Source organism: Choloepus didactylus, chromosome 5, assembly GCF_015220235.1.
Source record: "Choloepus didactylus isolate mChoDid1 chromosome 5, mChoDid1.pri, whole genome shotgun sequence".
NCBI lineage: Eukaryota > Metazoa > Chordata > Mammalia > Pilosa > Megalonychidae > Choloepus > Choloepus didactylus.
Window position 1 is genome coordinate 163,242,485 of NC_051311.1, and position 21,254 is coordinate 163,263,738.

Genomic DNA, 21,254 nt, shown 5'->3' on the forward strand with positions numbered 1-21,254 from the left:
CTCTGTGCTGGTTTGAATCTATTATATCCCTCACAAAAGCTATGTTCTTTAATGCAATTTTGTGGGGGCAGACTTACTAGATTTTTGATTAGGGTGGGACCTTTTGATTAGATCATTTCCATGGAGTTGTGACCCCACCCATTCAGGGTGGGTCTTAATTAGATCACTGGAGTCCTTTAAGAGAGCTCACGGAGAGAAGGAGCTCAGAGAAGCTGAGAGAGACATTTTGGAGAGAAGCTAAGATATGCAATCCAGAGTTTGCCCCTGGAGAAACTAAGAGCCAACACAGGCCCAGATGCTTGGAGACTTTTGGAGATACTGAGCTAAGAGATGAAGCCCAGAATTTGCCCCGGAGAAGCTAAGAGAGGACTCCAAGATGCTTAGAGAGCAACACCCTGGGAGAACAAACAGGGATGCACAAGAGCTGAGAGAGAGACAAACCCAGAGACATTTTGGAGAAAGCCATTTTGAAACCAGAACCTGGGAGCAAAGGACCAGCAGACACCAGCCATGTGCCTTCCCAACTGACAGAGGTGTTCTGGACACCATCAGCCTTTCTTGAGTGAAGGTATCCTCTTGCTGATGCCTTAGCTGGACACTTTAGTGACCTTGTACTGTAAATTTGTAACCTAATAAATCCCCTTTATAAAAGCCAATCCATTTCTGGTATTTTGCATAATGGCAGCTCTAGCAAGCTGAAACACTTCCCTTCATCCTCTGACCTTCGCCCCTGCATGCTGACCCACTCAAGTTCTGTCCTCCTTCTGGGGGCTCACCAAGGCAGGTGCCTGCCCTCCCAGGAGCACTAGACCACCTGGGGGAGTCTTGTGTTTTGTGGGGAGCAATGGAGGTGCCAAGGCCGATGCCTACTAGCTATATGAGCAAGTCCCTGGAGGTTCCTGGCTCCTGGCTCCTCAGGGGTAACAGTGACAATCTCGGGGCCACCAGGAAGATAGAATCAGATGATCTGGGGGAAGGGAACTGCCTCGTCCAGTGGATAGCATGTGCTCGGAGCCAGCTGAAAGGGCAAGATGCTTCTGGGACCATCGTCCACGTCACTTGGACACAACATGCTGTCTACCCCAAGTGCAGAAGGGATTCATGTTAGTTTGCCAGGGCTGCTATAACAAACGATACACAATGGGTTGGCCCAACAATAGGAATTCACTGGCTAATGGTTTCAGAAGCTAGAAGGCTGGTGTCTTCCCAGAGTTGGTAACTCCTGGCTGGCTGGCAGTCTTTGGCGTTCCTTGGCTTTCCTGTCACATGGCGATGTCCCCTCCTTTCTCTTCAGGGTTCCACTGCCTCCTGCCTTCTGGTTTCTTCCCGTGGCTGTCTCTTTATAAGCCCTCCAGTAATAGGACTGAGGTCCATTCTGATTCAGTTGGCCACATCTTAACTCAAAGTAACACCTTCACCAAGTCCTATTTACAATGGGTTCACATGCATAGGAATGGGACTGAGAGTAAGAACAAGTTTATTTTTCTGGGGTTTCATAATGCAATCTGCCATAGGGCTGGAACCCCCACCCCCAGCCCCAGATGTGAGACCTCCCTGGGCCCACTTGGGCACAGCACATGTCTGTCTGCTTTACCAGAAACCCAACAGGGCACCTCTGCGTCATATAGGAGGCAAGAGGGATGGGGTCTTCCTCTCCCTGCCCAGGACGCTACACCCCAGGAATGGCAGGGCAGTTGACATAAGGCACTTAAGACACTGCATCTTAGTAAGTAACAGGTGCAGGGGAAACCGCCAAATGGGCTGTCTGGGGCAAGGGTTGAAAGGCCAGGGATAAGAATCAGCACCCATGGCCATAAAGATACCAACCCCAAAGGGCGAGGGAGTACACATCCCACTTTCCACCCTAGTGAAGGGCAGAGCAGCCACTCCTGAATGGAGCCCCAAGGACACTGCCGCAGGACGCTGGTGGCATGCCCTAGAGAAAGGGTTCCATCACTCCTGCGAGCTCTCAGTCGTCAGCCATGGTTCCAGGCATGGAATTCTCCTCTCCTCTTCGTCTTCAGGAGGAGCACCATCAAAGGGAGCTTCTATCTTCTTCGTAAAGGACTAGAAGAACTGAGGCAATACGAACAAGCCTACTAGAAGAACTTGGATATCCTGGGGAATGACATTCTTGAAGAAGAGGCAGACCAAAAGGGTGAAATCCAAAAGAAGTGAAAGCAGGGACATGAACAGACATTTACTTGCACATCGATGTTCACAGCAGCATTATTCACAACTGCCAAAAGATGGAAGCAACTCAAGTGTCCAGCAACAGATGAATGGATAGACAAAATGTGTTACATACATATGATGGAATATTATTCAGCCAATAAAAGGAATGAAGTTCTGATACATGTAACAGCACTGAGGACATTATGTTGAGTGAAATAACGCAGACACAAAAGGACAAATATATGATCGCAGTGATATGAAATAATTATAATACGTAAACTTATAGACATAAAATCTAGAATACGGGTTTCCAGGAGGTAGAATGAGGCTACAGAATGGGGAGCAGTTACTTAAGATGTACAGAATGCTTAACCAGATTTTGAATTTAAATGTTTGGAAAGAGATAGAGGTGATGACAGCACATTACGGTGAGTACAATTAACAATGCTGATTGTGAGTGAATGGGCTGGAAAGGGGAAGTTTAGAGTCATGTATGTCACCAGAAGGAAAGTGAGAGGTAAAGCATGGAAATATAAAACACAGTGAATCTTGTGGTGTATGAGGACTGTGATTAACTGTACAAACATAAAAAGTTCCTTCCACGAACTAGAACAAATGTACAACACTATTACAAGGAGTTAATACTACAAGGGTATATGGGAAAAAGAGTACCTATTGCAAACTATGGACTATAGTTAACAGTAATATTTTAATATTCTCTCATCAACAGTAACAAATGTACTACACCAATGCTAGAGGTCAATAATGGGGGGGATATGGGATACTTTTTATTTTCTTTTTTCTTCTTATTTTCTTATTGGAGTAATGAAAATGTTCTAAAATTAGCTGTGGTGATGAATGCACAACTATGTGATGATACTGTGAGCCACTGATTGTATACTTGGATGGACTATATGGTACGTAAATATATCTCAATAAAATCGCATTTTTTAAAAAGGGGGGTGAAATCAGTGACTCAATAAAGCTTGAAGTTTAAAAAAAAATTGAGAATCCCATCCTTTCCATTTGGAAAGTAAGCAGTGTCTTTACAGCCAGACATCTCAGGCCCTGTAATATTCCACCAGGAATCTCCAAAATGGAGTCAGAAATCTACAGGGAGTCTAAACTCTCTCCCCCAACCTACCCCTAATGCAATCCTACCTTAATCCCTCTTTACTTATCTGATGCTTCTACAACAGGCTCCCAAGTTTTTCCCCCCGCTCTAATCACTCCCCTAAACTGCCAGTTAGAGCGAATCTGAACCAGCCTCTGCCCGATTGGACCCCCCTCCTGGCTCTGCCTGCAGGAGCAAGTTCCCTCCTAGGGCCTGGTGCTCCCATTCTAGGGCCTGGTGCTCCCATCCTGAGGCCTGATGCTCCCATCCTGGGGCCTGGTGCTCCCCTCCTGGGACCTGGTGCTCCCATCCTGGATCCTAATGCTCCCATCCCGGGGCCTGTTGCTCCCCTCCTGGGGCCTGTTGCTCCCATCCTGAGGTCTGGTGCTCCCCTCCTAGGGCCTGGTATTCCCATCCTGGGGCCTGGTGCTCCCATCCTGGGGTCTGATGCTCCCCTCCTGGGGCTTGGTGCTCTGTGCTTTCCCAGTTGGCATCAGTCCGAGTCTCCAGCCTGCCCGCCCCTACCCCACCCTGCACTTCTCGGAACATCCCTCCACGACTCTGCCTTTGCTTAAGTCAACCCTGGCCAGCAGGGCCCTCTCCTCACCCCTCACCCACCCTTATTTCTAGGACTTCGTTACTGGTGCCTCCTCTGCCAAGGGTTCACTGACTCTCCTACACAGAGGTTACTGCATGCCGTCTCCCACAACCAACCACCTCAAGGTGGACAAGACCTTGAATTTGGCTCCATCTCGTCAAGTCCCTCCCTGAACCCGCGTAAGGCAGCAAAGGGCAGGTGGTTTGGTGAACCCAGGTTAGGGGGCAGCCCAGACTCAGAGCCTGGACTCCCCGTCCAGTGCTCAGGCTCCCATCCGTAAGAAGGACACACCCCAGGAGGATCTTGAGGAGGGCTGTGTCCCAGGCACCCTGTATAAGCAACACCTGCTTGCAAATGAACAACTTAACCAACAATCGGGCAATTTCTGCCATAAGGTAATTACAGTGCATTATTAGATTCTGATGTATTTTACTGTGAGCAATAAAAATTATTCCAAATATCCCCACGCATAGGAAGGAGAACGAAGGGGCAATACTGTTGCGGCCTGGCCAATGCGTTCTGTTGGGTCAGGCAGCCCAAGCCTGTTGGCTTTTGCAGCTCTGACCCAGCCCCACATACTCTGATTGTGACTCTGTATAAATACCAACAAGTTCCAAGGGGAGAAGAGCGGACACTGGCAGCCCCTCAGGCCTTGTGACCAATGTGACTGAATTCTCCAGGTACAAACCGCTTCGTAGCAGGGCCCCTCAAAGGATTCCCTGGACCCGAGCCAGGCTGCCGCCACAGGGAAGCCACGGCGGCTGGCAGAGGTCTGCTGCAAACAGAGGTTTAGTCTGCTTGTTTGTCTCAGCATCCAAACACACACATGGCAAGCTGTGGCTGGCATGGGACTAAGATGCTAGGTGCAACACGTTCCAGGAAGGTCTTTAAGAATCCAAGTGGCTGAAGGGAGCCACTGCCCAGGCTGGCACGAAGCTGGGACCAAAGGGAAAGCGAAGGACTGGGCCTCTGGTGTCCCATCCACCTAGGTTGGCCTTTACCCCGCATCTCTGCCCAATAAGTTTGCACTCAACTTTTAAGACCCAATCCAATGCCACTTCCTCCATAAAGTCCTGGAGACACTCTGGCTGGGACGCCTTCCTTCCAGGGATATCTGCAGCCAGGTGGAGACTATAGGTGTGTGTTTCTGAACCCACTACCTAAGTCGGAGCATGATGCAGCACCTCCCAGTCACCTCCAATTCATCACTGCTCACTCTGATCACATGCTCAAAATGAGCACCCTGGCTGAGTGCCAGCTCTATCCATGGCCATAGATGACTCTTTATAACCGTTGCAAGGAATGTGACTTCCCTGTATCTCTGTTTCCCCATATGCACAATGAGGTGTTTGAAAGGATTAAATACGAGGAAAGGGCCTGCCATCCCCTATCTGAAATCATTGGAGCTGGGTGCACGTTGGAATTAAGTTATGTTGGTTCTATAAAGCAAGGTGTTCTACATGTCAGGTGCTGCCCCACTGGGGCTTGAGGTAAGACCACCCCCATCCTGCAAACCGCCCCCCCCAATATGGGAAGACTTCTGCAGGAAAACACATGACTAGTCACACCAAGTGAGTTAAAGATTATACCAATTTCAGAAAACATCTTTCCGTTGCCAAAGCTCTTGGATATCGCAGTGGCAGACAAGGGGTTTATGGGTTTATAATTCACACAAAGAGCTTAAAACGGTGATGCCACTCCCTGCACTTTATCTGTCTTGGGCATGGGAGCAAAACGCAGAGCAGGCCTGGCCCATTTTAAGCAGGCAAGGACTGTGTGTGAGCTGCAAATAGTCCTGTTGTTGGAAGTGCTAGGTGGATGTTGACTAAAGGAACAAGGACTAAATGAATCCAGCCCCATTCTAACGCAAATGTTCTAGAATGACAGAAAAGTAACCAGCAGGGAGCTAAGAAAATAGACCACCAGGTCCCATGCCCAAGATGGATAAAGTGCAGGGAGTGGCATCACTGTTTGCTTCTGGCCCACCTCTCTGTGCAAAGGATTGGTCATGGCAGAGCAGGAGAATAGGGGGCTCTTTGCCATCAAAAACATGGTGTCTGCATAGTCATGGGGAAGCCGAGGGGCTCAACCAGAACAGGCAGAGCTGCTGTGGGGCCCCAGCCAGGACAGGGGCCCAGTGTCAGAGCAGAGACCCCCCCCCCAACCTTAAGTACCTCCTGGATGGCTCCTGCTGCAAACCAAGCAATGACACCCCCTTTCAACAAGAGGGAATGAGGTCATTAGGACAGATGGCGGCTGGGCTGAGGCTCAGAAGCCAAGCCAATGGGCCAGGAGGCCCTCATTCCAGGCAGAAGGAAAAAGGAATGGGGAGCCTTTGTTGCGAGATACTTTGGGGGATGGTCCCTTCTGTCTGCAAGAGGGGGAGCCATGGATGGTGCTGCCTATGGGATGAGAAGCAGGAGAATCCACTGAGGTTTGCTTTCTGCCTCTGTGCCCATCTGTCCACGGGAGAACAGTCTGGAACCCTTGGGCATGTCCTGCCATGGAATAAAGCGGCTATGTCTGGCCAGTTATGTTTCTGGGAGTGGGAGGGTGGAGGGCAAGAGCAGGTTTGTTCCCACCCAGGCCCCCAGCGTGCACAACTGAGCCAGCACCTGCTCGCACCCTAAAACCCTTTACGCAAAGCAGTGCTGGCCTCTGCTTGTGCAAGCACTTTCTTATCTAGTAAACCGCAGTGCTCAGGCCCCAGGCAATGAAGCAATGAACAGCTAAGCTAAAAAACAAAGGGTGATTTAGAGACCTCGCTAGGCAGAAATGCTTAGCTATGGATCCGGTTCACGCTGCCACTATGCGCAATCCACCTGGTGCAATGTTACTGCAGAAGCAAGTCAAATTTAATTCACCCAAAGGAAAATGCCGTGCTTACCGTGGCCAATTCGTCAAACTTCCCAAAGAGCTCATTCAGGAGTTTCACCAGCTCCTGGGCTGTGCACTGCGAGGCCAAACCCGTGAAGCCCACGATGTCTGCAAACAGGATGCTGCAGAGAGAAAGAGGGGGGCACTGTCCGTTCACCCCTGAAACACAGATACCGCCTCGAGGAATCACAACAGAGGGGAACTCAATAGAGCTGCACAGAAATTGACATCGACACATCACTTGAAAAGAAATCATCTCATTTACTCCTGGAAGCAGGCTGAACCTTGTGGCTGCACTGTACCCATCTTACAGGAGAGCAGACTGAGGCTTGGAGCAGCTACGGGAGCTTGTCTTGGTTGCAGAGAAGTCATGATGAAGCCATTCAGAGCCCTGCTGACCCAGAGCCACAGTCTCCAGGAGCACTTGTTCACCAGCCACCACCATGGATCCCACTCCCCTCCCCACCTCTTGGGTGACCAGATGACTGAGGTGTGGCCAGTGGCCTGAGAGCAGAAGGCAGGTGCTTATAAGGAGTAAGGGGTCCCCCATGAACACTTTCCTCTTCCCCTTTGGCCAGCTGGATGCAGGTGACCATGAGGCCCTGGGCAGGAGTGTCAGAGGCTTCCCTGGACTACTGCCTGGAGAAGGTGACCCCCCTCCATCTGGCATGAGGGCAGGGAACACACTACTCTTGTATTGAGGCTTCTACCGAGTTGAGTGTCTAGGTTTTCCAGAACCTAACGCTGGCCTAACTAATGCACAGTCCTTCACAACTCATGACTTCTTCTGGAGACTCTAAGACGTTAAATAGAATGAATTGTATTGTTTCCTCGTCTCATCAAATTAAAACATGTTCATTACGGAATAGCTGAGAAATGGAGAAAAATCAACAAGGATTATTTTGCCTTTAAAATTTTGAGACTTGAAAAGGCATCTGAAAATATGGTCCCACTCCCCAATCATCTATTCATCTTTTTTCAGTGTTCTTGGATTTTCTCTAACGTTGGGGCCTCCTAAACCTACACTACCTCCCACCACTCCACGTGTGAAGTTGCCAAGGAAAGGAAAACTGGCCCTCCCTGCCTACTAAGGAGGGAGTCACCAAATATCTGCCCTTCGAAAACTGCAACCTTAGGCTAGCTGGAAGTTTTCTATGAACTTAGCCCCCTTGTCTCAGCTCCTGCCAAGCTGAAGGGTCCTGTTCCACCTCAACCAGTGGGCAGTGTGGAGGCGGCCACAGAGCCCAGAACGAGGGCTGGGCTCGCTACCCTCTGCCCCTCACCGGCCCAGGTCCTCAACAAAGAAGAGCGTGGCAGAAGCTGGATGGTGCCTACACTTTAGCAGCTGTTTGATTTCCTTACTGTGAGATGCTCACCAAGCTTGCTATTATTCAACAAAGCTACATATCTTGATGCCCTACTGTGTGCCAGGCATTGGTGGGGAGAGGAAGGAAGATGTGACCCTAGAAACCCCCCGGTCTAATGGAGGTGAGGGGACAACTGCTCCAAAGGGTGCAGCCTTCCCCAGATGCACTCATCAAACATGCCTGTGGGAGACGGAGCTCGGGAGGAGATCTCCTCAACCAGTCAGCCCAGCAGTTCCCAAGGACTGTTTTGTAGGATGTGCATCACATTTATTTTTGAAAGGAGAGATGGGAGGCCTACTGAGTCATTGGTTTGGGAGATGCTTGGGGGGATATTCTCCAGGAACCCTCCAAGTGTCCTGAATGTCTACGAGTGTAATGGAGAGAGAGGGGAACTAGTTATTTGACCATGGGCCCCATCTCTGGACCAGGTGCTGCACTGAACCCACTTTGGGGAAGGACAACGGTCCTGAATCACTGCACTGCTGAACCAGCGTCCAGAGCTGCCTTGCTCCAGACCTCTTGGCCCACAAAAAGAGCCAACCCCGTGTTCTGGAAGCCACAGAAAGGATGGCTCTTTGTCACCTGCAGCCCAGAATATTCTTATTTGCTACGGAAACTTGGGGGCTCAGAGGTCACATGGGATACACCTCTGAAATCTTATGAGATGTACACATGCATGTATAATTTCAACTGAATGAAGAGATGTGGGGTTACAGCATTCTGCTTTTCTGTCACATTTTTGCTCCTATCTTAATTCCTGATGCCATGCTGTAACTTAGATCTGTGTTTTCAATAATATGGTGTGCCAGGAAGTGGGGACCCTGCATGCTCCCAGGAAGGCTTCTCCCCAACGAGGCATCACCCTGTCACGCAGCAGCCACCCCTCCCTGGTATACAGAGAAGTGCCGTGTATATCCCACTGATGACTCTCACCAGCTCCTGATATAACCCCCCATGAGACTGTGAGGCTCCCGAAGGACCACCATGCCCCACGGCATCTAACGCAGAGTAGGGGCTGGGCGAATGCATGAATGAATGACTTAATGAATCAAATGAGTGAATGAAATGAATAAAAGCCTGGGTGTCTCCCCTGTGTGATTAACTGATACTGGGAAGTCAAGAAAGGGAACTGCCCGGAGGGATGGGAGAAGTAGAGGATGCTGAGTGTTCTTCCTCGGTTTTGGTATAAAATTTAGGCTTTTTCTAACATCTCCAAGAACCTATTCTTTTTTCCTTCCTTCTCTCTTCTAAGAATAATTCATCCATGAGTCTGTCCACTGGATCCTTAGCCTTGGAACATTCACTGAGTTCTACAAAAACCGGCTGAGCACTGCTGACCCCTGGCTTGGGAAGCTCCCAGCATCTACTCTGTGCTTGACCTCAATTCACTGCAAAAGACCCCCCCTAAGGACCCTGAGACCCTCCACTTGTACTTGCAGATGTTCGTTGAGTGCCTCTACCAGTCAGGTCCCCACCCTCAAGTTGCTCAATGCTCAATGCCCAGGGCAGGCAGGAATGGAGACTTAAACAACGCTCAAGAGTGCGCTGAAGCAATGCTACAGGAAGCCCAGAATTCTGCAGGAAGGCACGGCACCAGCTCTGAAGGTCAAAGACGGCTTTGCTGGGGAAGCCAGGCCTTCAAGCAGGGTCTGGAGCCAATGAGGGAATTAGAAATACAAAGGAGAAGGAAAGGAAGGAAGTGGATTCAGAAGGGCAAATAGCATGTGCAAAAACAGGGTCAGTGGAAATGACCTGCCATGCAAATCCAGAATGGCAAGAACATGCAGCACAAACAGCAAGCAGCAGAGCACGAGGGTCCCAAGACGAGGGATGGCCCTGGGTCAGCCCAGCAAAGTGGTGAGGGGCTATGACTGTGGATGGGAGTGGGCTGCCTGGCTCCACCATTCAAAGCCATGGGACCCTGGGAAACTGACCTGACCCCTCCATGCATCAGTCCTAGCATCCGTAAAATGGGAATAAGCCTAGGACCTATCTCATGGTTGTAGGATTAAATGAGTTGACAAGCACAAAGCACTTAGAACAATATTTTGCACCTAATAAGAGCTTGATAATTATTTATCATTATTCATAATGATCCATAAGTGCTATAACTCATTCATTAATTCACTCCATCTTTCAACAAATACTTATCAAGGCCTATATGCTTTAGGCACTGTTCTAGGTGCTAGGGATTTAACAGTAAAAGATTAAAAAATCCAGGCCCTCATAGAGCTTCCATTCTAGTAGAAGGATGACAGGGAGGCAGTCAGTACACAAAGCAAAATACACAGTATGTCAAAGATGGTAAATGTTCCCAAGGAGAAAAGTAAAGCAGGGAAGATGGATGTGGAGTGATTGGTCATGCTCACTGGGACTGGTCGGTGGCATCTGAGCTGAGTATTGAAGGAGCGGAGAGAGGGAGCCACACAGACCCTGGGAGAAGGAGGTCCCGGGCAGAGGGAATAGCAGATGTCATTACTATGACTTTTATTGGACACAGAATTCCTGTTAGATGGTGTTCTAATTTTAGCAATGTGAATATGTCCTCCCACTGTCTTCCAGCCTCCACAGTTTCTAAGGAGAAATCTGTCGTTCATCTTACTGAGCCTTTCTCGTACTGGAAGAGACACTTCTCTCTGGCTGCTTTCAAGATCCTCTTTTGGTTCTGGCTTGCGACTGTTTGATTAAAATGTGTCCAGTGCAGATATCTTTGAATTTATCCTACTTGGAATTTGTTAAGTTTCTTGGATATGTAGGTTAATGTTTTTCATCAAACTTATCACTTTGAGGCCATTATTTTTTTCAAATACTGTTTTTGCCCCATTCTCTCTTTCCCCTCCTCTGGGACAGGTTTCTGAGGCTGTGTTAATTTTCCTTCCTTCTTTTTCATTCTATTCTTCAGATTAGATCATCTCAGCCAGCTGAGCTTCAAGTTTGCTGGTTCTTTCATCTTCCTGTTGAGCCCCAGAAGTGAAATTCTCATTTCAGTTACCATACTTTTCAGCTTCAGAATCTCCATCTGGTTGGCTTTATAATGTCTATCTCTTTACTGATATTCTCTATTTAGTGATACATTGTGCTGGTTTGAAGGTTTCATATACCCCAGAAAATGCCCTATTCTTTTAATCCATTCCTGTAGGTATAAACCTATTGTGGGTTGTTTCAGTTGAAATGTGACCTACCCAATTCAAGGTGGGTCTTAATCCTTTGGTGGAGTCTTTTATGAGGATAAAAGGGAGAGACACCTGGAGATCATGGAAAGAAAGGCCCCAGAAACGCTAAGAGAGTTCCCACAGAAGCTCAGAGAGGAGGCCACTAGAACGAGAAGCCGAAAGCAATAAGACCTGGGAGTGAAGGTTCAGCAGATGCCAGCCCTGTGCCTTCCCATGTGAAAGAGGAACCCTGGATGCCAGCAGCCTGTCTTCAGAGAAGGTATCTTCCTCTGGAGGCCTTAACTGGGACATTTTCATGGCCTTAGGACTGTACTTTTGTAAACTAATAAATCTTCATTATAAAAGCCAACCTATTTCTGGTATATTGCATTCCGGCAGCTTTAGCAAACCAAAAGAGACATCATTCTTATTCTTTCCTTCAGTTATTACACAAGGTTTATCTAATTCTTTGAACATATTTAAAATAGCTAGTTGAAAAATTTTGTCTATAGATGATTTAAAGTTCTGCCCTCATAGATAGTATAAACTGACTGCTTTTTCTCCTGTAAATGAGCCATACTTTCTTGTTTTCTTGGATTTCTTATAATTTTTTTGTTTGAAACTGGACCCTTTCAATAATATAATATGCCAACTCTGGAAATCAGATTCTCTCCCCTACCCAGTGTGTGTTGTGGTTGCTACTGTTGACATGTGTTTGTTTAGTGCCTTTCCTTAACTAATTCTATAAAGCCTGCTGCATGTGGACACCAAAGTCTCTGACTGTTTAGCTTTGTAGTCAGCTAAGGAATAGACACAGATTTCCTTAAATGCCTGGAACCAGTTAAGTCTCCCCATTTTTACAGATGGGCTCTGTATGTGTCAGACTGTGCCTTCAACACTTGGCCAGGGAGTTGACAGCTCTGCCCTAATCTTCATTTCCTGCTTGAGATGAGCCTCACAATCAGTCAGGGGTGAAAGTTGCAGCCTTCTTGGGTCTTTCCTGAGCATATGCACAGTCGTACATGCACACTTGGCCCTCTAGATTCCCAGAAGTATGCCTGAGCTTTGCAAAACCCTCTGTGGGCATCTCACTTCCCAGTTTTTCCTCTGAAGGATTCTGGTTAGCTTGATGTTTGCCTGTACTGCTATCACCGTCTAAGGCAGCTATGATGTCAAATGATTGCCACCAAGTGTTTCCGACAAAGGCACCGAGGGAAGACTGTATGAAGTGGGCTTTGAATCAGGTCAAATGAAGATGAGCCTCATGAGCCTCATGAGTGGGGGATTTTCTAGGGAACTTCCAGGCAAGTCAAAGAATGACACTTCTCTGATAATGAGGCTTTAACAGGGCTCTGACCCCATTGTGATCCTTCCAGTGGCTGCTGAGTTTTCACCATGATTGCGGCTATTTTTCCCAAGGCTACCACGGAGCTAAGGAGAGGGGTATGGGAACAGGGCATCTTAAAACACCACAAAGCTTTTTCTGCTTCCTGGGATTTAGCCATTTTTCTTGAGTAAACACTTCTGGGATTGTTGCAAGCCTTTGACCAATTTCTAGAGATCTGATTAATCAATGCTGACAATTCTTGCCATTGTTTGCATTGCTTCTTTTATTTTTGGGGGGGAGGTGGCTTTTCAGATGTCCTTAATACACAATCCTCATGACATCATCCAAATGAGCCCAACGGGTTTAGACGTTAACCCTGGAGGGACATGGAACCACTGGACGATTTTAACAAGAATAGCGGGGGCAGTGAGGCATTGGTACCTGGGATGTAGGAAGATATCTGACTGCTGCTGGAAGCTGACCAGAGGAGGCAGGGGTGAAGCCGGGGCCATCCGTGACAGGTATGGATGTGACAGGTAAGGAAGACTGGACTTCCTTTCTGATATCTGCAGTGTCTCACCTGCCCCCAGCAGAACTGGCCCACCAGGTACTGACATGCCAAGGAGCAACCCCCCCCCCCCCAAACACACACACAGGGGATGGAGATGGAGATTTTTCGGCCGAGAAGAAATGAAGTTACTCTCCAATCTGTATTTTCTCTTCCCAGGTCAGAGGAGCAAGCTGAGGGAAAGCATCCAGGCATCCATCCCACCTGGCCCACCTCCACCTGCAGCCCCAGGAGCCCCAGGCCACGTGATGGCTCCCCAACAGCAAGGGGAGGCTCTGACTTCCCCCTCAAGGTGCTACCCAGCTTGGTTCTGGCAATCTGGCCTTCTCAGCAGGGTGCTGGGCACTGTATCATCTCCTCACCCATTAGAGTGGGACAACGAGATAGAATGGGAAAAGTCCAGGAAGACGTTCCAATCAGTTAATTCCAGGCCGACCAGGGACTCCTGAGCCACGCTGGGTTGGATCTAACGTCCTCACCTATGAAATGGAGGTGACAATGCCCAGAGTTCCCAGGGGGAGTGTGTGAAATCAGACATAACCGAGAATTTAGCAGAGGGTCTGGAGTCATCCCACCTGGCTCCATGACTGCCTTCCACACACCATGAGCCTTACCCAGCTCTGCCTCAGCTTCCTTCTCTGTGGATCGAGGAGGACACTGGTCCTGCCTTGCAGGATGAGAGAGGGGAATAAACAATGTCTGCAAAGAAGGAGCTCAGGCTACTTCCTGTTAAGCAGCCATTGAGGTATCAACGGACCATACTGGCTTGACACCCAGGGAGGCTGGACACACAAGGACAGGGCAGCAAACCTCCCCAGATGAGCTTCCTCGAAGCATTCCAGATGCGTAAGTACCGGCTGGTAGTGCTCTGCCCTAGATCTGCCTGAGCAGACACAGCAGTTAGCAAGGACTGACTGATGCCCATGAGAACCAGCAAAGAACAGTGGAAAGTGAAAGTGCTGTGGGGCCCTTCAGATCTGCCACCCCCCAGATGCATGCACATGTAACAAAAATATTCATCCAGAACAGGGGGCACTCACCCCTACTAAGTATCTTCCTCTTGGATGGAAAGTTTTTGGAAAGGACTGCACATTATACTCAAATGAGATGCTTTTTAATAGCATCTTAAAAAACAAACCAATGAACAAACCTCAGAGTGTGCTGGGCCAGCTTCTGCACTGAGGGCTCAGTCTCCTCATCTGTAAAATGGGAACAATGATGCCTCCCACCTAGAGCTGTTTTGAAATGAAGATAGTGGGGGACATGGGAATGCTGATCCCAGAGCCTGGTAAAATCAGCATGATGCTCAGATATTAATCTGACACAAGCAAATTCCCAACCCAAATTGTCATGTCCCACCCTGGTTTGTGGGACAGAGTTCTGACTCTCTGTATCCATCAAGGTAAGCTCCAGTGGGGCTGAAACAAGAAATGGGAAAGAACCAGGGTCACCTGCATCACCTGAGAAACCAAGAGCCCCCTCCCCAGTGTGGGACCCCACTGCCCTGCCAGCTGGGGCAGTTGCTTGCCAGCACCCCACACCAACACATCAGTTCCCCACAGAGCCTGTCACCAGGCTGCCCCCAGCCCTACCTCACATTGTCGTGCCTCTGGATGTAAATCTTGTGGAAAATCCTCTCAGGGGGCTTCAGGAAGTCCTCCTTCATCTCCATGGCAACGTTCCTGGGCAGGAGGCTCATGAGGAGGCGCTCCTGGGCAAGGAGAGATGGCACACGGGTTAGACAGCGGGGTCCTCCCAGTTCCTCCCCAGTGCACCCCACCAACCAGGTTCTGGGTGAGGAGCAGCCCCGAGCCTTCCCATGTAGGGCAGGGGCGTGCAGACCCTCTCCCCGCACATGCACGGCTGGTTCCCAGCATGCCTTGCTCACGACTCGGTCCAGTCCCGCAGAACCTGTCCCCACCTCCCAAGCACACTGGCTCTGCTCCACCGTCGACGAGGAACTCCAGGTGCCCTGCCCCCAGCTCTGCTCATGACGGTCCCTTGGAACAAAGTCCTGCACCCTGACCTGCCATGACCTTGACCCATCTGCATTCTCAGTGCTCAGTGGGGGACATGCCCTTGCCATGACACCGTCGAGAAAACGCCACTGTCTCCGACCAGGGTCTCCCATATATCCTCTCCCGAACTGCCCACCCCACCCTCCACCAGCCAATGCAGGCCCAAAAGAGACTTCCACACCAGGGATTTCAAGGCTTGCCACAAAAAAAAAAAAAAAAAAAAAAATCATGGTCTGCCCTCAAAAGGTTCTCCCAGGTATGATTCTTACAAAGATGAGTGACTTTCGGGGAAAATGTGGCATTCCCTCTTGATCTCTGCCTTATTTTTTTCATATCTGAGCAGGTCAACCTTTTTTTTTTTTCTTTCCCCCACCCAGAATAACTCTAACCCTTTGTGGGCCTCAGTTTCCTTGGCTGTAAGGCCTTAACTCTCATATTTCCTGAGGGACCTTCCCTTACCCCCAGCCAGCCACACACATCCAAGAGAGCTCTGAGAAAGCATTATTGAGAACACAGTCTGAAGGACGCCCCACTTTTCTCAGTGCTTCTCACGCCTCCTCCCTGCTCTTTGGGAAAGGAAAACAAAAGAGCAGCGTGTACATTCCATGAAAGTGTGAGGCAGGACACCCCACCCATCCCCACCTGGGGAGAAGAGGGTGAGGCAGGGCTGGAGGTGGCGGGGAGAAGGAGGCCCTGCTGCTCCTCTCTGCTCTCCGGGCTGCTCGTTGGGGCCTGATTTTGGTTACCCCAGGAGGGCCTTGTTCTGTCTGGGCACTGGCCACGCGGTGAATGGGAGCTGGTGAATGTGCGTCCTCCCTGCACTGTCCACACTGGCCGGGATCGGCTGAATACAGCACCATGGCTGTGAGCTCCTCCTGAACCCACAGCTTGGGGCCTCCCCCAGCTGCTCCGAACCCCAGCAAGGCCACGCTTCCCGTGTGACTTTCTCCTTGGGAGCCCATGCATTCAAATGACCTAAGGCCCGCCCAGTGCAGAGAAATGCCTTTGGGATCAGAGCTGCAAGGAGAAAAATAGTACGGTTCCTAAATGCCCCATGGGTCACTCTGTAACAAGGACTTCTGGGAGGGGTGGGCTTTCAAGGGTTTACATCCACTCCTCTTTTCTCCAAATTACAAATTGAACCTCATGTGCATGGTTTTTTAAAGCACATATAATGGAAAATAAATATGATAACCCTTCAAAAATCTCCCAAGATTGTTTATTTCAACATTTGAAGAGGGGAGGCCGGTGCCCAGGCCAAGGTCAGCACCACCCTCATCCTGCAGTTGGGGGCCTGGGCTCGATGACCTGAAGAAGGTTCCAAGGCGTTTTATACTGTTGTAGTTTCCTTGGCTGCTCGAGAAAATGTCACGCGATGGGTTGGTTTCAACAATGGGAATTTATTAGATCACGGTTGTGAGGCAAAGAGAAAGTCCAAATCAAGCTGTCATGAAGGTGGTGCTTTCTCCCGGAAGACTGTGGCATTCTGGGGCTGGCTGCTGGTGATCCTTGGTGCCTTGACAAGGCACGGGGCGGCGTCTCCTGGCCTCTCCCTTCTCTTATGAGTTCTGCTGATCTTCAGTTTCTGGGTGCTCCCTCTAGGGCTTTCTCTCTCTCTGTATTCATTCCATTTATAAAGGACTCCAGTAACAGGATTAAGGCCCATCCTGATTGAGGTGGGCCACACCTTAACTGAAGTGGCCTCATGAAAAGGTCCTACTTACAATGGGTCCACAACCACAGGAATGGACTAAATTTAAGAGCACGTTTTTCTGGGGTACGCACAGCTCCAAACCACAGTAGGGCTAGGCTGAGCCACACACCCATCCCTCATGAGGCTTCTGAATGGACGGGGCAGGCCTGGAAGGAAGAGATGCTGCAGAGGCTGCCATGTCCTCAGCCATTCTCTAAATTAGATAGAACGAAAAGCAGGCCCCTCTGAGATGCAGCTGCAGGCAGTGAGCGCCAGCAGACCACTGGGAATGGAAGCACGGACCCTGGAGGCAGACGCCTGGCTCGCTCGGGTCTTCCGGCCCCAGGCTGGGCTGTGCAGGGGGCACCTCAGGGCTAGAAGGGCCCAACCAGCACAAGGTGCTTGTGCAGGGCTTGCCAAGGAAACATCACTCCTTCCCTTCTCTCCATGAGAGAGGCCTGAGGCATCTACTAATGACAGCAGCTGTGGGCTGAGTGGAGAGAGATGGGGCAGGGTCCACTCTCCAGCCAGCACAGAAGGCCCAGCAGGTAGGTCAGCAATACTGAGGGATCCGGGAGCATCTAGAGAGTGCCACAGCCCTAGGCCCAGAGGCACTGATAAGGTATGCAAACAGAAACAGCTGGGCAAATAGGGAAGGTTGCCTGGAAAGTACAGGCTCCACGCTCACTCCGAGCAGCAGCAAACTAACCAGGAGCCAGGGTCAGTGACCCCAAGAGGAAGGGTTGGCCCCACAGCCCCCATGGATCTGAGGTTAGATTCCTCGGTCCCTGTGGTCCCCAAGCTCGCAATGGAAATCCATGCAGAGCATTTCTGCCAGTGGAAAGAAGCTCCCTGGTGTGGCAGCAAAGTGTCCGAGTGCTGGCAGGGACCACCAGGAGCAGATCTTGGCTCTGCAGCTTCTCAGCCAGGACTTAGGCTCTGTCTCAACTTCATCCCTTCAAATGGTGACATCAATGCTAACTTCCTCAAAAAGTCATGTTGAGTAGTAAACAAGATAAACTATGTAGAGCCCCCACCCAAGACACATAAAGGGCCTTGGTGAACCACAGGTGATGACACCCCACCCATCACCACTGGGTTCATTTCTCCAATGCTCTGCTCTACTCTTTTGTCTTCTCACCTGTACCTACAAATATGCTAAAAAAAAAACAACCCAACAACCAAATCAAGCAAGTACAGTTCTGTCCTTTGTCAAGCACTGATTCTCTTCTTCCTTTGCCATCTATGCCAGTTTGAAACTGTTACGGACCCCAGAAGAGTCATGATCTTTTAATCCTATCTTTTTGGGTGGAACCTATTGACTGAATGTTTCCATGGAGATGTGAGTCACCCAACTGTGGATGAGAACTTTGATTAAATTATTTCCAAGGAGGAGTGGACCCTGCCCATTCAGGGTGGGTCTTGCTTGGTTCACTGGAGTCCTTTAGGAGAGCTCAAGAGCCAACACAAAAGCTGACACTTGAGATACTTGGAGATGCAGAGAGAAGGACATTTGGAGATGCTAAGCTAAGAGATAAAGCTCAGAGTTTGCCCCGGAGAAGCTAAGAGAGGACCCCCAGATGCTTAGAGAAACACCCCGGGAGAAAGAAGCAAAGACGCATAGGAGCTGAGAAAGAGGAGTGAAGACAGAAGCCCAGAGACATTTTGGAGAAAGCCATTTTGAAACACAACCTGGGAGCAAAGGACCAGCAGTTACCAGCCACACGACTTCCCAGCTGACAGAGGTGTTCTGGATGCCATCAGCCTTTCTTCAGTGAAAGTATCCTCTTGCTGATGCCTTAGTTTGGACATTTTATGGCCTTAGAACTGTAAATTTGTAACCTAATACATCCCCTTTATAAAAGCCAATCCACTTCTGGTATTTTGCCTTATGGCAGCTCTAGCAAACCAGAACACCATCAATACTCTCAAAATGCTCCCCTCACAGCCCTGAAACTACTCTCACTGAAGCAGCTATGAGCTACATGTTGGACACAGCCCAAGGGTAGAACCTCAACGTTTCCTTGTCTTTCTATTGCCTCAACTGCCCTGCAATATTGGGAATCAGGACAAGCGAACTGAGTCAGCCAAGGGCTGGGCAGACGGAACCAGCCACACTTGAGGACCTGAAAGTGCAGGAAATGACTGGTCTGGGACTCAAAAAAGCAAGTTGGAGCCGGCAGGCACAGAACCCTAGGAGACTGGACACACAGCCAGGCAAAGGAGCCCTTCACACGGCCAGCCTTAGCTGTGGCACAGGGATGGGGAGCCCAGCTCAGAGGAGGGTCTGGGAGGAACAGGAGGTGGCTGTCAGCTGGCCGTCCCCATTAACCCTTCTTACCTCAAGCACCCCAAAATAACATTTTGTTTCTAGATACTTGACTACCTGGAATAAATACTACATTTCCCAGCCTCCCTGGCAGCTAAATGTGGCCAACAGACATGAGTTGAAGTGTCATGTGGGAGCCCCGTACCTGGCTGCTCCTGGGACCAGCCTGGGGCACATGTGACAGGGCAGGAGGTGCCAGGGCTCCCCCCAGGGTGGGAGGATTCCACAGGAGAAAGCCCCCCCAGCAGCCCCTCCCTCAAGGACACACTGCATTTGGCGCATGTGGGACATGCACGGGTTAAGTTCACACTGTGACAGTACCTCTGAGCAAGGGCTCAGCGTTAACTCCACCTGTGAGATCAGCTATAGAATTTAAATCCAGCAGATGGTAACAGACCAAAGGCTCAAAGTACATAACCTTCCTCACAGCGAGCAAAACAGGCATCTGATAAGATGGAGCACTCTTTCCCGATGTTGAAGAAAGAAAAAGAAAGCAAACCTCGAGTTCTGGTTTGCTAATGCTGTTACACAAAATACCAGAAATGGATTGGCTTTTACAGAGGAGGTTTATTTGGTTACAAAGTTACACTCCTAAGGCCATAAAAGTGCCCAAACTAAGGCATCAACAACAGGGTAGCCTCACTGAAGAATGGCCAATGGTGTCCGGAAAACCTCTGTCAGCTGGGAGGGCACGTGGCTGGTGTCTGCTCCAGGGTTCTGGTTTCAAAATGGTGTTCTCTCAGGATGTTTCTCTCTAGGTGTCTGGGGGTGTTCTCTTAGTTTCTCCCAGGCAACTCTGGACTAGCAGAAGTCTGCTTTCAACAGGGATCTCTAAAATGTCTCTCTCAGATACAGCAGCTTGGGCCTGTGATGGCGCTTTTTAAAGGGCTTCAGTAAACTAATCATGACCCATGCTGAATGGGTGGGGCCACACCTCCATGGAAATAGTCTACTCAAAAAGTATCACCTACAGCTGGATGAGTCACATCTCCAAGGAAACAACCTGTTCCGGTTTGCTAATGTTACCATTTTGCAAAACACCAGAAATGGATTGGCTTTCATAAAGGGGGTTTATTTGTTTACAAAGTTTACAGACTGAAGGCAATGAAAATGTCCAAACAAAGGCACCAACAGTAGAGTAACTTCACTGAAGAACACCTCTGTTAGCTTGGAAGGCACAAGGTGTCTGCATGCCCCCAGGCTGCAATTCAAAATGGCCTTCTCTCAGGACATTTCTCTCTAGGTGTCTGGGGGTATTCTCCTAGTTTCTCCCAAGCAAACTCCGGAGTAGCAAAGTCTACTTTCAATGGCCATCTTCAAAAATGAATCTCTTGGCTGCAGCTAACATCAGGGGTCTGCAACTCCAAGCACGTCTAGCATCAGTATCAGCAAGCATCTGGGCCTGTGTGGCTCCCTTTTAAAAGACTCCAATGATTACATCAAGACCCACATTGAATGGGTGAGGCCACACCTCCATGGAAATAATCTGATCAAACGTATTAGTCACAGTTGGCTGGGTCACATCTCCATGGAAACATCCTAATCCAAAGATTCCAACCTAATCAACACTGATACACCAGCCTGCACAAGATTGCATCAAAGAACATGGCGTTTTGGGGGCAAATAATACATCCAAACTGGCACACAACCTAATCCAAATAGCCCACAAGGCTGGATTAAAAGATCATGGCTTGTGGGGACATAATATATCCAAATCAGCACATCTAGGATAAAGCTCACTCACAGTATGAAGGCACCACCTGAAATTCATGTCCATCTCAACCTAACCCTAGGACCCCAAGCAACCATAAATCTCAACATCAGGAGCAATAAGAGAAAAAGACAGCATCAGGGACACACTTATTAGGAAAATGGAGTATCCAAAGTACCCCAGTGCCCTATGAAAACTACATAAAAAATTAAACATTTATCTTGACTATATAAAACGTGACCAAATAATTATGCACTATTCTAAATAAAAATTAGATATCCAAATAACAATTGTGAGGACTCTGCTTTCAGGCAGATGAAGAACC

General features: G+C 49.2%; 1 protein-coding gene across 2 annotated transcripts in view; it reads right to left on the reverse strand.

Annotated features, from left to right (window-relative positions):
• Positions 1 to 21,254, reverse strand: part of ADCY1 (adenylate cyclase 1) — a 225,425-nt gene that overhangs the window by 121,250 nt on the left and 82,921 nt on the right. For both annotated transcript variants that reach the window (XR_005217080.1, XM_037837223.1), the window contains exons 3-4: positions 14,771 to 14,889; positions 6,775 to 6,886 (exon numbers count right to left, since the gene is read on the reverse strand). Coding sequence is in view for 1 of the 2 variants with exons in the window: in XM_037837223.1 (XP_037693151.1) it covers positions 6,775 to 6,886; positions 14,771 to 14,889 (231 nt within the window). In the remaining variant the exon portion in view is untranslated. The remainder of the gene's footprint in view (positions 1 to 6,774; positions 6,887 to 14,770; positions 14,890 to 21,254) is intronic.